At 41.8% G+C, this 25,851-nt stretch overlaps 1 protein-coding gene across 4 annotated transcripts in view; it reads left to right on the plus strand.

The window, feature by feature from the left end:
* Positions 1-25,646, plus strand: part of WNT7B (Wnt family member 7B) — a 131,329-nt gene extending 105,683 nt beyond the window's left edge. For 2 of the 4 annotated variants that reach the window (XM_083503530.1, XM_083503529.1), the window contains exons 3-4: positions 7,083-7,354; positions 10,069-13,066. In XM_083503530.1, the coding sequence (XP_083359656.1) occupies positions 7,083-7,354; positions 10,069-10,548 (752 nt within the window). In that variant the 3' untranslated portion in view covers positions 10,549-13,066. Of the gene's footprint in view, positions 1-7,082; positions 7,355-10,068; positions 13,067-13,111; positions 13,163-21,338; positions 21,856-23,627 lie in introns of those variants that run through there. The other 2 variants (XM_083503528.1, XM_083503531.1) reach the window with 2 other exon arrangements.
* The last annotated feature ends 205 nt before the right edge of the window (positions 25,647-25,851 follow it).

Genomic DNA, 25,851 nt, shown 5'->3' on the forward strand with positions numbered 1-25,851 from the left:
GAATAGGAATAACATTTGCCTGTAGCCGATGGAGGGGTCTAGGAATGCCCCCTTTTGCCATCCTTGCTGCAGCAGCAGAGAGTGAACCAGCCCTCAGTATTTTGTGTCAGTTCCTTTATATAATTTTCACCTTTTTAGTATCTTGTTGGATATATATTTGAACACAAAGTTTAAACTTAAGATCTTTAATATGTATATACAGATATGCTGCAGGCTCCAGGTGGTATAACTGGCATCAACTGAGAGCTTAGGGCACACTTGATTTCGGTGAATATTTATGATCTGAAGTGTGTGTAACAAGAAAGAACGTATTAAATATAGCCTTTCAGTCCTTCCCAAGATGGCCACGTAAGCTTTTAAAAGTGAAATTAAGGAACTTGTACACTTTTCTGGCACTGCTCCTTGATATCCTGGATGATAAGATGCCTAGATATTTGTGCTGGTCAGCTTTGGGGCTTTTCTCCTGGGAGACAGGCACCTAACTACTGCCATACAGACTTAAATAACTTCTACATCACACAACTGTAAATTACTCTGCGATGGGAAAGCAAAAAGTTGCCTCTTTTAAAGTAAAGGGAATTGTATCTTTGACATTCTCACTGCTACAAATGCCCATTTAATTGTATACTAATAGTAGCTAAGGGACGCAGGTGGCGCTGTCATCAGAAGGTCAGCAGTTCGAATCCCCGCGACAGGGTGAGCTCCCATTATTTGGTCTCAGCTACTGCCAACCTAGCAGTTCGAAAGCACGCAGTGCAAGTAGATAAATAGGTACTGCTCTGGCAGGAAGGTAAACAGCCTTTCCATGTGCTGCTCTGGTTCGCCAGAAGTGGCTTGGTCATGCTGGCCACATGACCTGGAAAAACTGTCTGCAGACAGACGCTGGCTCCCTCGGCCTGTTAAGCGAGATGAGCTCGCAACCCCAGAGTCATCCGCGACTGGACCTAACGGTCAGGGATACCTTTACCTTTAATAGTAGCTAAGGTCTAGTCTTGGTAAATCTGTTTCTCAGATGTACTGCTTCCAATTGCAGGTAGAGGATCATGTAGCTTGAATCATAATCACAGAACCATAGAATTGTAGTGTTGGGACCCTGATAGTTATCTAGCCCAATCCCTGAAATACAGGAATCTCAGCAGAGAAGGGCCTCTATAAAAAGTACCTCCATACAGAATTCTAGCAAACTAGGCTATTATCATCTTAGCTTAGCATGCTGTATTTTTCATGGCCAGGGACATTTTTTGCATAGAAAAGATGTGAGCCCACCATCTGAAGTGATATGCTGCGGACACAAACTATCTCCAGGTAAAATAGAGACAGAGATTACCGTATTTAACATGCCCCCCTGTATAAGATGACCCCTATTTTGGAGGACTCCCAATTGAGGAAATGGGGGGAGATTGCCCAGAGTTGTTGAGCTTTTTTTGGGGGGGGCAGGGATTGCCGGAAATCACTCAACGGCCACCAGTCATCTGTCTGCTCACCAACGGCAGCCGCCAAGAGACCGCCTAATTACTGCAGCAGTAGCCAATAGAAAGCAGGTATTGACAGGTATTCTGGGAGAGTATACATGCAGAACTGCAAAAAATGCTAAAGATCTCTTTCAATAAAAAACCAGAGGCCTACCTCCTGGGAATAACAGATTTGGATATTCCACAAAAGAGGAAGGGTATCTTTTTATATGTGACGGCGGCAGCAAGAGTTTTGATCGCAGCAAAATGGAAGAGTAATGAAATCCCCTCTATACAAGATTGGATCCAAAAGCTGACAGAATATGCCGAATTAGATGGTTTATCAGAAAAAATAAAGAATAAATCAAAACAGGAATTTGTTTCTAAATGGGAGGTTTTCAAAGAATATCTGAAAAATAAATATAGTAGTTTAAATTCTGTTGCAGCATTCGAGGAACTTCAGTGATGTTGCTAGGTAGATAGAAGAAATTAGATTTATTGAGAATAAGTTTAATTATGAAAAAAATGTGTATTGGCAATAAGTAATATGAATTTGAAATATGGAGTAGACGGGAAGTTGGGTCTTTAGTGTTAAGACCTGTAATGGTTCTAGGGGTTGCTCGTGCGTAAGCCTGTGCCAACACCTGGCTGGGTTGCCTAAGTGAACCTTTTCTGTCCGGACAGCCACTCACCCCTGGCTGTCTCAATCGCTGGCAGAATCCATCAGTGGGCGTTTCTTAAACTTCTTCCAGCAAAGAAGTTCTTTCACGCCCAGTCTCCTCCTACTTTCCCTGAGCGGAAGCCTTCTGCGCAAGGAAGGCGTAGGCAGCGGAGGACCCCTACTCTCCCCGCTGGTCCCCGGCAAGGAGTCATGTGACCCCCTCTCAGATTCCCCCATCTGCCCCCCTTCTCCACTGGAGCTGAGCTGATTCCCTTCCCCAGAAGATGGGCTGCCTCTCCCAATCCCGGGACGCTCTCTGGGATCCCTCTGGAGCTCTCTCTCTCCCTCCTGCACTGATGGCAGTTCCCTGACAAGACCAATAGATGTTTTATTGTTTGCCAAGAAAATTATGTGTCTATGGTTATTTTTGTAATTTATGTGTAATTTGGTATTTGTGGTTTTTGTGTGTGTGTTTTTCTTGTTGTATAAATAAATATTTTTTTTAAAAAAGCAGGTATTGCCGTAGCCAACAATAACCCACACAATAACCTCTGACAATCTCCTGTTCACGGCTGCCAACAACCGCACGCCCCCCCCCTCTGCACTATCTGTGTATAAAACGACCCCTAATTTTTAACATTTAATTATAATAATTAAAAAACCGTCCTATACATGGAAAATACAGTAGTTTTCCTCCAGCCAGAATTTTCAGAAGTTGATTCTAACACCTTGGAAGGTCGGACTCACACTGGATTGAAGGCACCTAAGAAGGTCAGGCGCAACGCCCGGTATCTTCAAGGTTATGTGGGGCACTAAGATCACCTTGCCAAAGGGCCTACAGAATCTTGGTGTCCCCGTCCCCCTTTGTATCTGGTCAGCATACTTAAGTTGCAATCCTAGAAATTGCCCCAGTTCATATGTTTGGTGGCAGGGCACTGTCTAGTGGGATGGAAGGGCATTCCTTTCCACCACATGGATAACACTTAATACGAACCCATCCGAATGTATGAACTCAGGGATTGTGACTTGCATGGTACACATTTTTACAAAAGATAACCATCAGTAACATCACCATCTAGTAATATGACTAGTGGTGGGTTTTAATATTCAATTTCCATGAGGAATATTTGTTGTTATGTTTGGTGATATTAATATTTCCAGTTGGATTGTTTGAATTAGAGATCAATCTGAGCCACAAAATATAGCTTTGAACGTTCTCAAAGTCCAGTAGTGTTCAGAGATGGGTTTTGGTTAGTCAATAGCTAAGTTCCAATATGGGAAACTTACTTTACCAAGTAAAAATATTGCTGGAAGATCATAGAGATAATACTAAATGATCTTAACCAAGCATCTAGAATAAAGGCACAAGTAAAAAATCAATTAGTGTATGGAAATGTGAAGATTGTAAAAAGAAACATATACAATGACTTTAACATTATTTTATAATAATTAATTGTAATCAGAGAAGGTATGAGTCACCAACAGCAAGATAGAGATGGCAACTTTGATTATTTTAACATTTCAGTTTCTGTTGTATTCCTTCTCACAAATAAATGGTAGCAAATCTCTCCCCCCCCTTTTGTTAATAAATGATAGATCTCAAGGATTCCCAATCTATGTGAGGCAAGTAGGAATCTGCAAGAGGGAAATCAGTAAGATTGGCAAAGCCCAGCATGGGGAAAGGTTTGTGGTGAAGAACAGCCCACTCTATCCCACCCACTGATTTCCCTTACAAATATTCTAATTACAACAACCTTCACCAACTTAGTCACAAACATCATTCTGGGAATCACATTTCTCAAGTTCTATCCTAATATTAGAAATAAATCCAAATGTTTGGAATAAGCAAACTGTTTCAGATTACAAGTAATCCATTGCCTTGGTTATTCAGAAATTTTGTAATATCTGAAATCATTGCAAATTATTTTCTGGGATGCTATTTTTGGAGAGGGCATTCCCGCATTCCTGTTCCTTGATTGATGGGGAATGCAAAGGCAGGCTAGTTCTTTCTGGGCTGGAATCCAGACTCATTCATACTCCTCTAATTGTGATTAAGTCTGAATCCCATCCCCTGAAATAACATGGTGATCGGTAGCAGATCCCACTTCTGATTGGGGTTACGCTTCTCACATGCTGAAGGGCCATTGCTCACTTTCTTCTCTTTCTATCTCCCATGCTGGGAAGGCAAGACGAAGGAGGAGGAGGAGGAGGAGACACGGGGATGTTACCTCAGAGACAATTTGCTTTGACAGGAAGACCTTAATATTGGATTCTGTAGAGTCCTAAGGCAGAAGAAGGGAACTTTTTTCTGCCTAATGTAATGTGTTCTTGTTTTATGTGAAGATATTTACATTATAAAAATGCTTTTCAATGAGAAATCTAAACCACTTCCTTCTTTTCACTTATTTTTATAATGTTATAACATATTCTGCATGTTTGGTGTGTTTGTCAGCTGAGGTTGGGGGTTTGTCACATTGTTAATCATGGGCTGCTCTATTGTAATTCATGTCTATGTCTATAATTATTTGCCTTAAGGCTGACATTTATTTATATGGTCACCATTTCTTTGTCCCTGATGAAGATTGTCATTCACCAAAAAAATTTGGTCCCCTCCCCCCATATGGGCTAATATTTTTATCCATCAGTGTATCTCTACACCCGTTTAACACTTAAAATTATTTTATTATTGTTTATTGTATTTCATAATCTATTATAATTACTACTACTACTAGATTTATATTCCACCTTTTACATACAATCAATGCTGTTATTTTTACCAAATTATGTAATACACATACACATATATATTTCTGTTATCATGTTATCTTGCACAATTACATTCAACCAGATGAACTCTGTGTATGAACATAAATAGTAACTCATGTTATTATTTTATTATTTTATTATTTTATTTTAAATTTAGACTCTCCTGTAACCACATAGTTGTCCAGTTAGGACCTCTAAAACCAAATACTGATTCATGTCAAGTATGAATTACTACCAGCTACTAAATGCTGTACTGTTAAGTAAATGTAATTACAGTATATTTCAGTTATAAACTACTAAACACTATTGCATATCATCAACCAGCAAATACTGTCAAATATAAGCTGTCAAACACCATATACTGAACATCAAAGTCATATATAAACGACTGAAATCAAAGTATTATCTCGAGTCTAATGTGCCATTGAATCTAACGTGTGCCTTAATTTTTGCAACGTAATTTGACCAAAAAAGGCGAGCATTAGATTTGAGTAAATATGGTAGTAATATTTAGCAAATATTCAGAAATTCAGAACATGGCTGTGAATATTCAACATGAAAATTTTCAGAGGAGAATATCTGAGCTGACTCCTTTCAGCTCTTGTTCATATTTTACAAGATTCCACAGTCGAATTGTCTATTCTTCCTGACTAAAGCAAATGATTTCATTTCAGCTGTGTTGACAGACATGTTGAAACTGAGCCATACTGTATATATTTTACCTCAGGTTACAGTCTGGATTTGCAAAATTAAATTAGAAATTTAGCTCTTTGAGACTGTGTTAACTAGAACTGATCCCTTTCAGCTGCGGATTGAATCGTCTTCTTTTTTACATTTGAGAAAGGCAGTAGCTGTCTGCATCCAAAAAGGGGCTGAAGGCTGGAGGGTCCCCTCCCCCCCCAAAGTCCCTGTTGGCTCCACCCCCACCATCACCCATTGAAGCCAAAGGCCTGGAGAGAGGTTCTCCACTCATTTTGTTCAGTCTGTATTTCTGGGAGAACTAATTTTATTTGTACTTTCTGGACTAATATGTGGGTCACAAAGCATTCTTTGATCAGAAAAACCTGTAGCAAAGCACATATAAATAACACGTATTTAGGATAGAATATGTAAATACTATTTATTTTTTGGGGAAAAACCCGTTTAAAATAATGCACTTTTTTAAAAAAAGCAGATTGGTGCAGAAATGAGACTGAACAGATTTATGAATGAACACTACTGGATAGCTCAGTTGGTTAGAGCGTGGTGCTGATAATGCCAAGGTTGCAGGTTAGATCCCTGTATGGGACAGCTGCATATTCCAGCATTGCAGGGGGCTTGACTAGATGACCCCCAGGGTGCCTTCCAACTCTACAATTCTATGATATGACATGAAAAGCTGTCATGGGCTGGAAACAGACTGATCCTTCCGTCCCTGACTCAGGAGTGTAATAAGGACTGTCTGCTTGGCTGTTGTGATGTTGGGAGTGAAGTCTGTGTGGACATTTCTGTACCTTCTCCATGCTTCATCCCCACATTATTCTTATATTAAATTTATTTGCATCCCACCTTTTCCCCAGACTGGAACTCAACACAGCTTACACAAATTAAAAAAACACAGATAAAATACAAAAAGCTGTCCTTGAATCCATGAACGGGGATCTTGACACAATATTTCTCTGGAGTGGTCCTAAGCTGGGCACCCCCAGGGCATTGTGGAAAATTCAGAATGGGAGCTGGTGGCACACCGATGTAGGAGAGGGCCCAAAGCGCCAAGATAATCCTACCCTCAAACCAGAATCCAGCCCATAGCTAATGTGGTGGTTTGCTGGAGGCAAAGAAGGCTTCTATCACTGCTGAGAAAACTTTATTTCCAATTTTTAAAAAGGAAAGGTGTCCTGATGCCCTGACTAGAGGACGTTGCCAGCCACTTGGAAGCTGTGTGCCTTTAGGGTGCTGTCCTGGCAGCCCCCGGTGCCAAGTCACAAGAGTCCTGGATACCCGCCTCAGTCACGGCCAAGCAGCAGAATCCCTTCTCTCTCCTGCAAGGTGCTTCACGAGCCACTTGGGGATAGCAGCACTACCTACATCTTAACTGGGCAGACGGTTGAAATGCCAGTTGGCTGGGAAGCATAGGGTGGATTTCATTGGGGCATAGCTACCTTCTCTTTGCTTCAGTCAGCTGATTTTCCCCCCACCTTTTTTTCTCTCCCTCCACCCCACAGGAAGCAGGGAAGCCGCTTTCACCTACGCCATCACTGCTGCTGGGGTTGCGCATGCCGTCACTGCTGCCTGCAGCCAGGGAAACCTAAGCAACTGTGGCTGTGACAGAGAGAAACAAGGTTATTACAACCAAGAGGAAGGGTGGAAGTGGGGAGGCTGCTCCGCTGATATCAGATACGGCATTGAATTCTCCAGGAGGTTTGTTGATGCCAGAGAAATCAGAAAGAGTGCTCGGAGGCTGATGAACTTGCACAACAATGAGGCTGGAAGAAAGGTATTTTAGAATAGGAGTGGATGGTCTAATGTTAGAGGGGTGGGCTGCCTTTTCACTGGTAGGCATGGATTCACATGGCTGGACAGATACGCCTTATGGCAGTGTAAAAGATTCCCTGCATATACAAAACTGGAATGTCCGGGGGGGGGGCAAATTTGATCACATTTGCATTCTAATGCAACCCTGCCTTATTTTCATTTCCCAAAACAACACGCAAATTGAAACACAGCTCGCTTCCAAAATTCACACTTCTCTGAATTTTGTGGTATATGTGGGAAGAGTGTACATAAAATGCATATATTTGTGAAAATACAAGGAGCAATGCATGATATAGGGGAAATTGCTTGCAAAAAAAGAGTATGGTAATGTGCTTCTTAATGATGGGTCTTTATTCTCTTTTTAAAAATTCAAACTGTTGTAGGCATGTGGAGAACTGAGCTTAAAACAGGAAACATGAGAAACCCAAACAGACAGGAGGTTCTGGCCTAGATGCCTTCCCAACATGCTAGCTTTCTATATGAAAGGGTTTTCTTTTCTCTATACAGGATCATCCAGTCATGTGAGTCCCTATCTGCAGTTTCAAGTCTGTCACAGGTTATCTGTCTCAGTGAAATCTAGACTTGAGAAAGGGTCTCAGGAGGAGCCTGCAGGCATTTCCTCTCTCTCTGCCAGCAGTGCAGATGGTGCTTTATTGAATAACATAAGCAAAAGACACAGAGCACCAGTGTCAAAGTTGTCTATTACCCTTTGCTCTGGCAGTTAAAATACGGATTACATTACATTCAGCAACTGGTCTGAAAATTAGCATCTCCAAGAAAAACACACAGCAGGGAAAGCAAGTTCAAACCAACACATGAAAAAATGTTACTATTGTTTAAAAAACCCACGCTCTAGTATGTTCAAAAGCTGCATCTGATGCCATATGCCTAATTTGAAACTGACAAAACATGTTACACATTTTGTTTTGATTTTCTTCTTGGTAAGGATTTTCTTTCTAAGTTGCAGGGGGAAATTCCATCAAATGGTGTTTGCAATGTGTCATTTGAAAAAGCAAAACAATAAACTGAAGAAGTGGTTTTTATGCCATTGTATTTCAGCACTTATTTTACAAAGGAGAAGTGGCATTTCAACCATTTTAGTTGGAAAGAACATCATGAACCCAGAGGGAATCTATCTAGAGGAAGGGGAATAGTTTCAATGTTATTCTGAGAGAGCGAGTCACGTAGTGGCAATTTGTTTTGGTGAATCACTCTTGCGGTATGATTTATAGCTAATTTTAACTGATAGCAGTGCTATTTTTCTAGAAAAAGAGGTGCTGGAACTCACCATGAACGCCTCCCTCTTTCTCTTGGAATGGCAATGGCACCCACCTGAGAGGGGCAGGAACTGAGTTCTGGTGAGTTCCCCCTGAAAAAAGCCCCGACTGATACTATCAGACATCTAATGAGTAAGACTGAAATTTTAATAAGTAGATTAATCAATTAACTTTTAATCAATGAAGGCTGCCAGACACAGCCACTTAAATTTTTTTGACATGATTTCAATTCTTGGGAAGTTTCTGCAAAATGGAGTGAGAAAGCAAATATTTAAAACATACTTTCCTCCAAACAGAGTGGCAGTTCTTGCCTGTTAAATGTTAAATTATAGTTACCACAGCATCTCAAAAGGTTTCTGCATGGACACCATGGGCCTTCAGCATGTGGACTTAGGAGCCTTATTAATCACAATGTGTTAATATAGGAAAAAAATAAATAAATTGTCCAGTAGCACCTTAGAGACCAACTAAGTTTGTTCTTGGTATGAGCTTTCATGCGCATGCACACTTCTTCAGATACCACACGAAAGCTCATACCAAGAACAAACTTAGTTGGTCTCTAAGGTGCTACTGGACAATTTTTTGTTTATTTTTTTATATATATTTCTACTGCGTCAGACCAACACGGCTACCTACTTCACTGTGTTAATATAATACATCCAATCATAACAAATGGATGAAAACCATACATGGGTCAAGAGGGACTGAAGACAGTTCTGGTCCAGCATGGCAATGGCTTGGGGAGAAAAGCTAACCCATAATGTAAGATTTAAAAACAAAACAGTGCTATACTCTAAAAGGGCAAAGCAATGTTTCTACAGAAAGGAATGCTCCTAGGCAGTCCATTATGTCTTTGCACCCAGTGAAAAACTAATTAGACCACTAGTGAGAATTTAAAAGCACATGGAAATACTAATGCCATTGGTTATTTGAGTAATGAACATTTGTTGGGTCAGTTGCTGAAATGTTTCACTATAGAAGCTTACCCTCCTAGTCAAGAATGGCGATGGGGCTGGGCTTGGCAGGCAACAATTTTATTGGAGATGGAGCATAATAAGGTTGAATATGGTGTGGGTATTGTCTGAACATCTTTAGGGCAGAAGAGATGAATCACACCATTAGGAACAATAACAAAATTTTGCTTTCACACTTTCACACCAAAGGCTTGAATCAAGCCAAGCAAACCACTCCTAATTTCGGTTAATTTTAATGAGAGAAAAGCACACAGCAGAGATATCCATCTGAAGCTAGTGGGAGTTTAAAAGTGCCGGATCGTGCCCTTGATCTTTATGCATGATATTGTCACAAATAACTCCCCCTGTAATATCTTAGAATCCACGTGATGAACGATGAGAGGCTATTTCCCCCTTTCATTATTTCTCCCTGCTTTTGTCTACAGGTGCTTGAAGAGAGAATGAAACTGGAATGCAAATGCCACGGGGTTTCTGGTTCCTGCACAACCAAGACCTGTTGGACTACGCTCCCTAAATTCAGAGAGATTGGATATATTTTGAAAGAAAAATACAATGCTGCCGTGCAGGTGGAAGTGGTGAGAGCCAGCAGGCTTAGGCAGCCCACCTTTCTGAAGATCAAGCAGATCAGAAGTTACCAGAAACCAATGGAAACAGATCTGGTATATATAGATAAGTCACCCAACTACTGCGAAGAAGATGCTTCCACTGGGAGCGTGGGGACACAGGGACGCCTCTGCAACCGCACCTCACCCAGCGCCGATGGGTGTGACATGATGTGCTGTGGGAGGGGCTACAACACCCACCAGTACACCAAAGTTTGGCAGTGTAACTGCAAGTTCCATTGGTGCTGCTTTGTGAAATGCAACACTTGTAGCGAGCGGACAGAGGTGTTCACTTGTAAATAACAGCTCATGTTCCTCCTTTTTAAAAGACACAGCCGCCACGTGTTAGAGTGGAACAAGACAACTACAGCATCATTTTGCACATTTAATTTTCTTGGAGGAGGAGGCCAGTCTCTTTCCTGTTACTTCTTAATAACACATTCAAGAACGATGCGTTAACTTGCTGACTAGCTGCTTTCACTACATTGGAACCAGGGTCGATGGGATGAATTGTATGGTGACTTCATTCAGCGCAAGCAAGTTCCTCTGTGGTTCCCCCCCCCACCCCGCAAAAAACCCTGCAGTCTGGGTTTTGTAGAGTTTTGCTCTTAGATTAAATTATACGTATCACAGTCCAGGAGGTTATTTTCAAATTTATAACGCACACAAATATGTGCAAATAAGACCTTTATCTTATTAAAAAACAAATGAGGAATTTAACTGTACCCAGAGAAACCTAAAATCCCAGCAGTGTTGCTGAAAAACTTTTATTTCTAAGAAAAGAAACAAAAGCAGGTAAAGGGCAGCTGGTGAGACAATGATGTAAAATAGGGACTAGGGTGGAAGCTCAGCTATTGACTTATTTGTAAAACAAAGGTCAGGACAAAGGACAAAGCTCTGACAGCTGCAGGTGACACTGGAACCTTTTGAATGGACATTTGAAGAAAAAAATATTTTATTTATGTTTTTAATAGCATCAAAACAAATTCTCTAAGCACTAACGGGTAGCTATGTCTTTACTCTGTACTAAATGTAAACTTACTGGAATTCTAACTTTCTGATTTTTATTTCTGTTTTTATTTTGTATTTGGTTCTCCCTATGTCTTCAATGCTACTGATTTCATAGCACTCCACTGTTAGAAAGAGTTCTGTGACTGTACACATCAAACATGGCCTAAGAGCACAAGCAACTGGAGCATGGGAAACAGTGGTTTAAAATGCTAGGAACGTGGTTGCTATAGATAACCCAGAATTCAGAAGGGGAGCAGCAGTTTCATCCCTGTACAAACCAAGGCAGCCAAGCTTGTATACTGTCACTGCTTCCTCATCTCTCACCCCTCGGCTACCTTTTATTGGTTGCAGCCATGTTTGGGGAGACACTTTTTCATGTGTCCACTCCATGCTGTGGCTGGAACAGTTAAGGGTCACCACCATGGGGATCCAGAAAACTGCGTAGCACTTGACAGGAAAGCATCATTCCCAAGCTTAGCTGGGTAATGGTTTCACATTAAGGAGCCATCGAGTAAATCAGCAGATCAGCATTGGGGATGACAATTTTGTATTAGGGTCCCACTGCCCACATAGTGGCACACTTTTAGGTATCACAGCCACACAGTGGGATGAACCCACGGGAGAAGCTGCCATGTTTCAATGTTACTTAATGATGCACTGGCTTACCTGGGCAGAAGTTCCTGTTTCTGTGTGAAGGAATGACTCCTGTGCCTGACCTCCGCACTCTTAACTTGTGCAACAGAGAAAGTCCTTTGGGATACTCCTACATGCAGAGGGCTAAATCAGATGGCCCCTCTTCAGAGGTTTCTGATTCTCCATGTGATGAGGGCGAGTGAGGCTCCTGAGCGCTCTAGCTCCATTCTCATAATCTTCCCCACTGTTGAGCTGGAGGGTTGACTTCTGCAGTGGTGAGACTTCTCTACTTCTCTAGGCTGTCCATGATCTCCCAGGGTTCTAAATCACAAGTGGAACCTTCTCAGATAGAGCAGACTCCTTACTGTAGATGTATGCTTCTAACTTGGAGCAAAGAGATTACAGGAGAGAGTCCGCACATTCTCTCCCACTCTTCCTCTTTTGATGAGGAATTAGGACATCCTAGCAGGGCTGCTATTCCCACCCTTTATTTTGTGGGTTATGGCTCACAGTTTCAGCCTCTTCAGGCATAGACAACCTAAAGTACTCACTCTATTAAGAGGATGGTGGCATCCTCTTCCATGGGAAGAGGATCTTTATAAGTCTCTGAACATTAGCTGAATGTATGAACTATCTTCACTGAATCGAAAGGATGTTGTCTGAGGTGATGATAAACAAGGTTCTGTCTGTGTGACTTTTGCACCCCCACTGGCCACGGTTCTTCCCATTCCTCCCAACAGTTGCAATGAATGTGGACTGGATGTCACCAATGTGACAAGGAAGTGGGTGGAAATTTTTGCTGCAGGAATCCCAGTCCCATTGGCAAATATAAAGTCTATGCCACCATTTATTCCCACATGCAGTTTGCCACTCAATGCTGCAGTCCATCAAGTTCCCTCTGCTCAGTCCCACGGCCTTGCCTCAGAGGACATCCGTGGGAGCTCTTGTCTAGTGGGCAAAGGCTGAAGGGAGACACCAGGAAAGCGTGGGGCAGGAAATGTCACTTGAATAATTCTGGCAACAGAGGGACACTGTACCATTTCTGTGAATGTGGGGTGGTTTATTATTATTATTAATATTATTATTATTGTGAGAATCTTTTGCAAGGAAGGCGCTTTGAAAGCCTCTTGGGGCTATAAAGTATTCTAAATATAAATAAATAAATAAGTAAACAAGAGCCAGCCGTTTTCTCATACATCACCTCAAGCAAATTCCTTTTCAGGAGAGACAAGTCAGACATTTAGCTGTGAGCCATCAACTGTTGCACAAACCAGTAAGTACATGCATGTGTGATTTGGTCATAAGGGCTTTATAGAGTTAACCTTGCAGCAACATTATTTGGGCAGTTGGATTTTCTTAATGTTTGATAATTTCCAGGTTAGGACAGGTTTTTTCTCTGAAAGGCATTATCATGTTCACACCATGCCATGAAGATAATGAAACAGCAGTTGCTGAATCCCAGCTAATACATGGCTGATGTGTTAACTTGAGTTATTTTTAAATGGCACAGTGAACCGAAGTATGGTTGACAGCATTTAACTACCCTCCCTCTTCCCGAAGAGCCTCTTCATACACACTTTTAGGTGCACGTCTATAGCCAAAAAGCATGACTGTAACATGCGCATGTTTCCAAGGGTCCTGCTGGTAAACTTGACAAAGAGCTGGATTTGGCTGCAGCTGCCTCTTAAGTCTGGATGTCCTACGGCGTAATGTATAAAATCAGGGCCAGCCCAAGACATTTTGGCACCTAAGGCAAACCACAAAATGGCACAAAAGCAGTAACCCTCCACCAGGGCAGAGAGACCACTCTTGTGATAGCATGGGGAGAGCTGCTGAGGAAGCAGATCCCGCCTCCAAGGAGCATGCTGCAGCTTTTCCTGTCGCTGCTGCAACAGCAGCAGCAGGCAATGCATTCCTCGGAGGCTGGATCTGCTGCCTCTGTAGATCCTGCCACCTAAGACAGTTTTCTCACCTTACCTGTAGGTGGGCCAGTCCTGTATAAAATAGCCCTTAGTAAATTTCAAATAAATATTCAGAAATGAGCAAAGCCTTTATTCATGCTCCTTGCAATTGCACCATTGTGTTTCTTTCTGGACCTTTATCTTACATTTTATTGTTTTACATTGTATGGTTGGTTCTCATATGCCTCTGCATCCACTGAAGAGTGCAACTCTGGCATGTGTGGATCACGGTTCAAAATGTTACAGTTACAACTTTTGTATCACCCAGTGTCATTGCACATGCCTTTGTTTCCAACGACACCCATTTGCATTCAACAGTTCCAAGAGCTAAATAATCAACACATAGTGAAACACATAAGGGACGCGGGTGGCGCTATGGGTAAAACCTCAGCGCCTAGGACTTGCCGATGGTCAGGTCGGCGGTTCGAATCCCCGCGGCGAGGTGAGCTCCCGTCGTTCGGTCCCAGCTCCTGCCCACCTAGCAGTTCGAAAGCACCCTTAAGTGCAAGTAGATAAATAGGGACCGCTTTGTAGCGGGTAGGTAAATGGCGTTTCCGTGTGCTGCGCTGGCTCGCCAGATGCAGCTTGTCACGCTGGCCACATGACCCAGAAAGTGTCTGCGGACAGCGCTGGCCCCCGGCCTCTTAAGTGAGAAGGGCGCACAACCCTAGAGTCGGACACGACTGGCCCGTACGGGCAGGGGTACCTTTACCTTTAGTGAAACACATAGTGCCACATGGGCATCTGAGCTAGACAGGATCAGGTAGCAGAATAGGTGATAACATTCAGTTTTCAAAAACCTGGTGTGAATCTGCAGCTCCCAGTTATGAAAATGTCCACCACTTGGTTGCAAGCCAGTTGAAAGGCCAATTACATTTTTTTTACTGAAAATGAACATGAAATCTAGGTCCCTTCTAGTCTGTGGCAAATTTCAGCCTTGTGAAAGCACCCTTTCTGAATTTATCTCTAAGAGCTAAGTACTTGCAGATGATATAAAAAGAATAAAGAGACTTGGATTGCAAATATTCACCCAAGCAGATGTTCCTGTCTTGGTATCAGGAGAGATAAATCATGAAGAGCCACGATTTAAAATGCCCAGTGTCCAATACTGGAAAGAGCCCTGATCCATCTCTAGTTACACAAAACAACTGCTGGGTCTGGATGAGGATATAGGTCCATCGGTAGCTCACAAGATGCATTTTGCAGGTTAATGGAGCACAGGCAAACATTGTGATGCAGATACAGCTGCAGATCTGAATTAGCATTTGCTGCATATAACAAAAGCTGCTTCTGTACATGGGTATCTCCAGCTGGAACAGGGCCGCAAATCCAGCTAATTCAACTTCCTTTCTCAGCACTCGATTTTGATGTTCAGGTAGAGCAAAACCTTGCCAAAAGATGAGAGTCCCTAGCAGGTCCTAGCACCTAGAGCTTGAAAAAAGCCAATTTCAACACAGAAGCATTTTTTCAAGTGTTAAGACAGACATAACATTGTAATAATGGTGGAAGTAGCTCAAACACTGCTCTGAAAACAACTGCTTTCTGTGCTCAAACTACATCCTCCACACAGAGCTACATTTGGCTGTAAGCTTGAAGTGTTACGTTTGTCTTCATCCTCATTAGTCCTAAGACTGAATGCAGAGAACTATTTTACATTCTACAACACATTTACTAAACCAGTAGTTGCTGTGTGGTAAAAGATTCTCCTGATCACCTGGCAGGTTCACACAAGTGACTATGTTCCCCTGAGTTGAGAGAGTTGTAAATGTGGTCTCAAAGCATGAAGACAGATCACCATTTACAAATTGGCACTTCTTAATATTGTGCATGCAACCGCATGCTCGCCTAAGCTCTATGATTCCCTCATCCCTCTTCTGCTTTCCTAGATTTCTGATCAAATGCTGAGAAGAGCAACCATCAGGCCAAGTATTTTTCCCCCTCACTCTCTCACACACTGCAGTAAGCCATCTCTTAATAAATACAGTTACAGATAGGTAGCCGTGTTGGTCTGCCATAGTCAAAATAAAAAATTCCTTCCAGTAGCACCTTAAAGACCAACTAAGTTAGTTCTAACTTAGAACTAACTTAGTTGGAACTTAGTTCCAACTTAGTTAGAACTAACTTAGTTGGTCTTTAAGGTGCTACTGGAAGGAATTTTTTATCTTAATAAATAGTCCCCTTTGTGGTACAAAGAACCCTTGTGAGTCACACACATATCAGCACTTTTGAATGGTTATAAGATCTTCAGTTTGATGTCTCATTGATCAATCTTTTGAGGTTTTGTTGCGGTACATCTTCCTTGTGGGATTTCCATCCGGTCATTTCAGCCAGCTTGTTTGACCGTCCACAATTCATTAGCATGAATTCTTTAAATTGTCAAAAGTTTGGATGCAAAATTTCAAATATTAAATGTTAAGTTTTGACCAGAAGTTCATATCTGAGTGTTGGGGCTTGGAACCCTGTAGTCCCCAGGAATGTGCCCCAGGGACCATAGAAGGGGACCACCCAAGAGGGCCGCCTGGGAGATTCAGCGTCAGAAGCCCCCTCCCTGCTGCCAAGGCGGTTTGGGGGCATCCCTGAGCATCAGACACTCTCCCATTTCTCCAACATGCCTCCAAACTGGGGCAGTAATTCTTTTTTTAAAAAGGACAGAGAGCATAAGAGTGCTGTTGCTTGCCAAATAATTTTTATTCATTTTCCAAATTTTTAACAAATCAATACCAAATTACATCAAATTTAATACAATTTTCCCACTCTCCATCATCAATCTGTTTCTTCATTCTTCTAATTACTGCTTTATATTACATTACTTATTTCCAATTCACATTCCATTCCTTAGATTTAATCTTAAATACCACATTTTTAAAATTTATATTTTCCTCTCCTTTCCCCCTTCTCCCTCAGCTGTCAATTTATCAATTTCTGCTCGTATAATTTATTATTCCCTTAAAAAACAAAACAGAAAGAAAAGAAAAGAAATGAGGTTACTCTGCCCCTTGCCTCTCCATCGTAAATCATTACTTGTTGTTTTTATATTAATTCTTTCTTTTCATCTTGCTTTTGTATAAATCTGGATCCATCCTTTTCACCTCTGTTCTCCTTCCAGCATACCCATTTCTTGTCCAGAACTGCGGTGTTGTAGAAATCCATATTTTCACCACAGCGTTTGCGTTCCACCATCCTTTGTTTTCAAGGACAGCCATTTGGGAAAGCATTCTCCTCCTGCAAACATTCTCAGTTAAACCAGCCTGCCTAGCGGGGGGTGGGGGTGTTTAGACCATACTTCCTCATGAACTTAAAAAGATGGACAAAATAAAAAATTCCTTCCAGTAGCACCTTAAAGACCAACTAAGTTAGTTCTTGGTATGAGCTTTCGTGTGCATGCACACTTCTTCAGATACACTGAAACAGAAGTTGCCAGATCCTTCTATATAGTGAGAAGGTGGGGAGGGGTGTTACTCAGAAGGGTGGTGGGAATGGGAGATAGGCAGATAGCTGAGAGAGCCTGTTGACGACTCTTAACGACTGTAATAGGTCTTACAGGAAAAGGCAAGAGGTGAGAAGGTGAGAAATGGTTTAGTCATGTATAGTGAGATAAGAATCCAATGTCTTTGTTCAGCCCAGGTCTTTCCATGGTTTTAAGTTTGGTAATGAGTTGTAATTCAGCAGCTTCTCTTTCCAGTCTATTTCTGAAATTCCTTTGTAGTAAAACAGCTACTTTGAGATCTTGTATAGAATGTCCTGGGAGATTGAAGTGTTCTCCTACTGGTTTCTCTGTTTTGTGATTCTTGATGTCAGATTTATGTCCGTTTATTCTTTGGCGTAAGGTTTGGCCTGTTTGTCCAATATAGAGAGCTGAAGGACACTGTTGGCATTTGATGGCATACACAATGTTAGACGATGAGCAATTAAATAGTCCCGAGATGGTATGTGTGATGTTGTTGGGGCCAGTAATGGTGTTGCCTATCTCCCATTCCCACCACCCTTCTGAGTAACACCCCTCCCCACCTTCTCACTATATAGAAGGATCTGGCAACTTCTGTTTCAGTGTATCGGAAGAAGTGTGCATGCACACGAAAGCTCATACCAAGAACTAACTTAGTTGGTCTTTAAGGTGCTACTGGAAGGAATTTTTTATTTTGACTATGGCAGACCAACACGGCTACCTATCTACTACTGTACTTAAAAAGATGGAGTTAGTCCCCTCCCCATCACCATTTCTCTGCTGAATTTCATTTTATTCTTTCAAACAAAGTCCAAGCCTCTCTTGTTTTTAGCAATGCTGTCACTTCCATCTTTATTTCACCTCCTGTGGTCTTTATTTCAAATTCTTTATTTCTTGTTCTGGGAGGAGGTGGGTAAATCCCTTGGTAAAATGGAAAAGCATAAACAGTCCCTCCCCCTGCCCCATCTTCACCCAAACGGTTTCTTTACAACACAGTTCCCAAATTATTGCTTCTCACAAACTGCCATCGCTTCCACTGTCCTGTGCTTAAATTTATTTCCTCACTCTACTGGTGGGTGAGTTGTGATCCCTTAGAAAGTATAAGAAAAAGAACACAGTCTCTCCTTCTCTGCCATCTTTTCACCAGCTATACACTCATAATTTCTTTAACCACTGTTCATTGAGGCAAGGCTAATTTAAACTCCAAGGTCCTCATTTGTAATCTTTTCTTCCTTTTAACAGGAGGGGCTCATAAACACATAAAAAGTGGTGTGTTTATTACTTTCATTCAGAAACCTCAAGCTCCCAGCAGCTTGTTTATTTCACATCTTCTCTGAAGAGTGCCTTAACTTTATGCCCAATTATCCTAATTCGAAGGAACTTTGCAGCACATGCACAAAAGAGACCAGAGCTTGCAATGGATGAAGTTGCCGTAACTCTGCGTCCTGCCCCCACAACCTCCATCTCTGACCCCAGCAGACATTTCCAGATGTCTGTGAGTTCACCCCCTTCCAACATCATTGGGAGAGCATGCCAGCCCCCACTGCCCCCATCTCCATCCAGGTTCCCCACGAAGCTAGGCACACCGGGAGAGGTGACTTGCCACACTTGCTTCTCAGCCAGAAGTCCCATAAGAGTATTGTTGCTCCTCACTTCCACCTTGCTGATGTGAGCCTGGCAGGGCCCTGGATGAGATGGTGGAGCCATCACTCAGTCCTCTAGGAATACAGTCACAGAGTTGTTAGCATCTCTTGATTGCTCTGACAGGCATCAGACATGAGACCTCGTAGCCTATCTAGCTGTCGAATACCAAATTTATCCCAACTATCCAAAACAGTCAAACATCAACTACTGAGATCCAGTAAAATGTAGTAAATACTGAAATGAAATATAATAGGATGTCAGCCACAGATGATGAATATTTGACCAACTTTTTAGTATTCAGAGACTATTTAGAGAATATATGATTTAATAATCCAATGAGAGCAAATTCATTGCAGCTCTAGTATGAGCTAAATTCAACAGTAAAGAACATACTTTTCTTCTTTGTGTGTTTTCCATTGGTGGTTCGTATTGTAAGATGGCAAGTGAGATAAAGGTGTTTTTTTGTTTGTTTTTTTGTTTGTTTGTTTGTTTTAAATGCCCTAGGCAAGCTTAATTCCAATTTTTAAATAACCATTTGTGGAAATGGCAGCTCCATTTGTGGAGCAGATTTGCTGATGAGTTTCCATATGAGCACCCAAAAAGCCACATACCCCAAATGTCTTTCCAAACATACATGTATCCAATTCCAATTCCACTTCACAATAAATGACTGCAGCTCCTCTGAAACATCACCACCGCACAGTCATGCAGATCTCTCAATAAAACTGCAACCCCCCCCCCTTTGATTCATGAAATTTGATGTGTCCTCCGTGGATATCATACTTCCATATTCGGTCTTATGGCACAATATATTGTAAATATATTAATAGTATTTGTTGAGTACAACTGAGTGATTCAATTAAGTTATATTATTGTATATCATTGAAATGTCTATAGAGTTATTTAAAATTATTTTGAACAACACTGAAACAGTATATGTGTGTGTGTCTATATTATAACATAATGCCCCCTTGAAAATCCTTTTCTCCATACTCAGTTATGCAACTTTTCTAATTAACCATATTAATTCATCCATGCTCTGACTGTATGAGGAACTCTTCCATGTGCAAGCTGCAATGCACACATTTTCTTTCTTTTTTTATAAAATTTTTATTGGTTTTACAAAATTTTAATAAGACAAACAAACACTAAAAGAAACAAACAAACACGCATAGTTTCAAACATATTTTCATATAAACCTCTTTTCTTGGACTTCCCCATACCCCCCCTCTCTGCATCCCAATGTCCATACTTCAACTAGCAACTCCCAATTGTTGCTTTCAAATCTCTGTCATCTTAGTCCTTTTTTTTTTTATATTCTAACCTTATATCCCTGTACCCCTTTGTTTCTGAAAACCACAACATTTTTAGCATTCGTTAAGTTTATAGTGGTCCTTAAGATAACTTTTAAATTTTCTCCAGTCTTCTTCCACCGTCTCTTTTCGTTGATCACGGATTCTGCCTGTCATCTCGGCCAGTGTCATATAGTCCATCACTTTCATCTGCCATTCTTCCAGAGTGGGTAAATCTTGTGTCTTCCAATACTTTGCGATAAGTATTCTTGCTGCTGTTGTAGCATACATAAAGAAAGTTCTGTCCTTCTTTGTCACCAATTGGCCGACAATGCCCAAGAGGAAGGCCTCTGGCTTTTTAGGAAAGGTGCATTTAAGTACCTTTTTCATTTCATTATAGATCATTTCCCAGAAGGCCTTAATCTTCGGGCATGTCCACCAAAGGTGATAAAAGGTACCTTCAGTCTCTTTACACTTCCAACATTTATTATCAGGCAAATGATAGATTTTTGCCAGCTTAACTGGGGTCATGTACCACCTGTATACCATTTTCATAATGTTTTCCTTTAAGGCATTGCATGCCGTAAATTTAATACCGGTGTTCCATAACCACTCCCAGTCAGCTGACATAATGTTATGTCCAACATCCTGAGCCCACTTAATCATAGCCGATTTAACTGTTTCTTCCTGTGTGTTCCATTTCAACAGCAAGTTGTACATTCTAGATAAGTTCTTAGTATTGGGTTCTAACAGTTCAGTTTCTAATTTTGATTTTTCCACCTGGAAGCCAATTTTCCTGTCCTGTTTGCAATGCACACATTTTCTACCCCCCACCCCACAGATGAACATAGTGGTCCTTATAGGAAGATGATGCTCACTGTGTGCATCAGGATTCCTGCATCCACTTACAAAACAGTGCATTGATCACATCACCTTAGCACTTCCCATTCCCCTAAGTTCTGATTCGCCACATGTTTGGGAGGGACCTCCCCCCCCCCAGCAGCCCATGTTTTATGTCGGGTGTTCATCATCTTGAAGTTTCTTCTGACAATTTGACATGAATTCCTAATGTCCAAAGACTTGCTCAAGTGGAGGTGTGTTTTGCAGTCAAGGGCCCATCAGGACTGAGCAATGCCTGCTGACCACAAAGGGGAAAAGACAGAGAAAACACAATATTGGATGAAAGACAAACTGAAAGCTATGCCAGCCTTGCCTCAAAGGGTGAAGAGATTATGAACTGCTCTTCTGGTGGGAAATAAACTGTAGTTTAGCATCAAAGAGTTTGGGGGAGGGGGGGAGAGAATCCACAACCAATTTTGAATGCTACAAACACAACACTGTGGTTTACAGTAATTAGTAATGGCAGAACTCAAAACACTGTACATTAAAGAATTTGAAAAACAAAATAAAGTCTGAAGATCTGCTTCTTTCTTTGTGATAGTGAAGATTTATGAGAAGAAAACCTCTGGGTGTTAAAATCGATTTGGAAGCAATTCAACAAGAACATAAGAAGTTGCCTTTTATCAGATTAAATTATTGGTCCAGCTAGCTCAGTGAAGGAGAAGGGCGGCAATACTGCCACCACTTCTATGCCACTTCTGCCCCTTGCTCAGGAGGGAATTGGCCCAGGAGGGGAACAGTGGCTGGCTTGGAACTGCACCCTGCCCCTCCCTCTCAGCTGGTCCATGGGTGGCTCTCAGGAGAAGGAGCTGCTGCTGCCCCAAAGGCTGGGCCAGGCGAGGCTTCCCTCAATGAGACAGCCTGGTTGCGTCCCCTTAAAAAAAATGTGCCTTGGGCTATGGCCCCCCCAGCCCCCCATGATACAGAGACACTGTGGGCACCCCCCTCTGCAGCTGAGTGCTGTGGGCTCACAGCAGCCGCTCATTGTTATTTTTGTTCCCAGGGCATGCCTAACCGTTATGCCACAGAGCAGTAATGCTCCCTGGCACATAGATTGGGAACTGAATAAACGCTATGAATGATGTTTTTCTGATCATCATAGCTAAGTGACAAATGTAGATGAGAAACACTTGACACACCTACAAGCTGAGAACGAAGTGTTGACTTCTCTCCACCTCCTACACAGATGGGTTTGGTTTTTCAGGTGTGAACCTCATAAGAATCTCAGATGGACATTCTGGGGGGGCCCTCCAGTCCAGCACCCTCCTCTCACAGTGGCCCACACTGGTATTCAGAAGCAGACTGTTTCTGGCAGTGGAAGTGGAACCCAGCCACCGTGGCTAAGAGCCATTGATAGTCTCCCCCCCCCCAATAATTTTTATTAAGTTTCCATTTCCAAATTAAACATATCATACCAATTAGTCCAAATTGTATCAATACACATCATAAAGTCCAAATGTTTTCCAAATTAAGATATATATTTTTTTGTGGGGGGTACCCATGCTCCTCGATCGTCAGGAATCCAAAGATCCAAATTCGTGCTGCTTTCCTTACTGCAATGATGTTTCCAGTCCCATCTTCTCATATTTGTCATTTATTCATTTTCCTTTTCTGTCACCTCCGAGTTTTCTCCACAAGTTGATTAAAAGGAACAGTCTTATTTTGTCAGCCAGTGATAGTCTTGTCCTCCACAAATTTGTCTAATCTTCTCTTAACTCCACCCAGGTTGGTGGCCATGGCGGCCTCCCGTGGGAGCCAGATCCACACTTTAACCATGCACTGTGTGAAGAAATACTCTTTTCTCTGTCCTGAGTCTTCCAACATCCAGCTTTGTTATGAGAGAGGGAGAAAAATGTTTCTCTGCTTTCTCCATGGCATGCATAATCTTAAAAACTTCTCTCATGTCACCTCTTGCTTGCCTTCTCTGTAGACTAAAAAGTCCCAAATGCTGCAACCTTTCCTAATAGGGGAGTAACTTCATCTCCTCGATTATTTTGGTTGCTCTTTTCAGAACCTTTTCCAATCCTACAATACAGGGGAGCCATCTCTGCAGAGCTGTTGAGTTGAAGCCCTCCCCAAATTTTCAGTGAGGGGGCCGCACTGTTGGAGGAGGCCCAACGGGGCCTATTGCACCCTCCCAAAAGCCCAACAGGGCTTGCCACGGCTGCGGCAGGCTGGGCCCTCCCACTGCAGTGGTAGACTCTGTCAGGCAGAGGATCCAACGGAGCCTGTCGCTGCAGCGGGAGGGCCCGATGGCGTCCGTCACAGCTGTGTCAGGGCTCACTGGGCGTCCTCCTGCCATGCGACATCACATGCACGCGCCAGGCACCTACAGTGTTGGGCAGAACCCCAGCTACAGCATCCTTTTTAAGGTGAGGTGACTAGACATGTACACAGTGTTCCAAATGCAGTTTGTATAGCAGCATTATGACACCCGCAGCTTATTTTCAATGCCTTTCCTAATAAGCCCTCAGGTGGAATTTGCTTTTCCCACAGCTGCTGCATACTGGGACAGCATCTTCATCAAGCCATCCACTACAAGCCCCAAGGGCTCATTTCTGGTCAGTCACCGCTAGTTTAGCCCCCATGAAATTAGGTGAAATACAGGTGAAATTGAAATATATATTTGCACTTGCTTATACTGAATTGCATTTGCCATTTTACCACTCATTCACTCAGTTTGGAGAGGTCCAGGGACACTATGTCAACCAGACCCCTTCCTAGTTTCACTGGAACTATTGAGGCTTCCCTGAAATTATTTGAAAGTTTCATCTGCAAAGGAGACATTCGCTTTTAATGTCTCTTCAGGTGGATTTTTTGCTATTATTGACCCTGTGTTTCTTATGTCCTTGAAAAATTGCAGACATTTTTAACTGAGGAAAAGGAGCCCTCCCTTTCACACTTTCTTTGAGTTTATGTTTAGGAGGCATTTAGTTGCAGCTCTCTAATGCCTATACCTAAGCCCTTGTCAAGGCACTTGATTTTACTTATTTATGTTATCATCAACCATGCACTTTCATTCAGATTTCTCACCCGTCCTTCTCACCATGAGATCCCAGGGTAAGTTTCAACAATTTAAAGATGCAACATTAGAATCACTTCAGACTAACTTCAGTCAATAGAAAGTGTCAGATCCTAAAATATATTTCTGTCTGGTGTTAAAGACCAGGGCAGAGAGGCGCACCAGTGTTTCGCCATGGAATGTCATCTGGAATCTTCTGCTGAAAGGATCATATTTTCTCAGTTGAACTAGGCTTTACATGCAAACAAAGAAAATATCGCACTCTCTGCACATGAGCCTCTCTCTGCCCACATGAACACTGCACAATAGCTGAGGTGTCTGTTAAAAGGCACAGTTTAAACTTTTCCAAGAAGCAGCACAGTTGAAAGGTTTGCTTTGTTGCTGATGACTCTTGCTAATCCATACTGGATTTCATGAATTTGATTTGATAAGACACTTACTTGAACACAGAACAAACCACATGGAACTTCAAATGCAGATTTCAGATCCCCACTCCCCGTCTGTATCCGAACCTGTATTTAACTCTTGTCAAATCCAGGCCACCATGCTGAAACCACATGAGTAATTCACTAAACTCCATGAAACTACTGCTCATAAGCAGTTTCAGACCTTTGTGATTTTTTTTTTGCTTTGTTTAAATTCCAAAAGAGAAATACGCATGAAAACTAGCATGCCTTTCCCTTTCACTCAAGACAATTTCACTTTTCTTTTCTTTTTTTAAAGATACGCATGGCCTTGATTTCCAGTAGGTTCATATTAAAGTTTTCTCATTTTGCTAGAGAAGGAAACCTACTATGGCATGCAGTAGAGTGCTGGCATTGCATGCACACGCCCTGCAGTGTCCCGTGTGCTTGCTGCTGCAATTTGTGGGTGCCCAGCCCCTGCGTGGGAAATATGGGTGCTCAGGCACCCAGGGCCCTATGGCTACCATGGTAAGACATTATACAGCCACCATCCTAGAGACCTAAAAGGCGGAACAAATGAAATGAAAAAATGTTGAAATATACATTTATTAAGAAACCAGAAGCCTTTCTACTTGGAATAATAGTTTTGGAATTGCCCAAGAAAGATGTTAGATTGTTTTTGTATGCCACAACTGCAGCTAGAATTTTGTTGGCCAAAAATTAGAACCTTCAAGAAGTACCAAGAGTGGAGGAATGGCAAATGAAGATGATGGATTTTTGGGAGCTAGCCAACCTGACCGGAAGAGTCCGTGACCAGAGGGAGGAGGAGCACCAAGAGGAGTGGAAGAAATTTAAAGACTATTTAGCTAAATATGTTAAGATAACATAAACAGAATTACTTGCAAGTATCAGATAGGCCTAGGATTTAAATTTGTGATGTTGTAAAATACTATGTTAATGTTAAAATGAAAAGAAAGAAAGATGTAAATTGACTAAGTAAATTTTATGTGAAAATAGTTTTGGAAAACTGCTACAAAGGAGTATATGGAAACTCAGCTGGGGGGATTCTAGGAAGTCATTCAACAATGTTAACAAAAGTGGAATTATTATAGCAAAGATAAATGTTTGCTGTTTGTTTGTTTGTTTGTTTGTTCTTGATGTTTTTTGTTTGTTATAAATTGGAAAACTAATTAGAAAATTAGAATAAATAAATAAAAGGCTGCACAAAAAGATTATTCCGCATGTAATCATCAATATGAAACTTCCACAAGTAGGGACTCTTTCACTTCACACT

The sequence above is a fragment of the Podarcis liolepis genome (assembly GCF_965112155.1).
Source record: "Podarcis liolepis genome assembly, chromosome: 5".
Taxonomy (NCBI): Eukaryota; Metazoa; Chordata; class Lepidosauria; order Squamata; family Lacertidae; genus Podarcis; species Podarcis liolepis.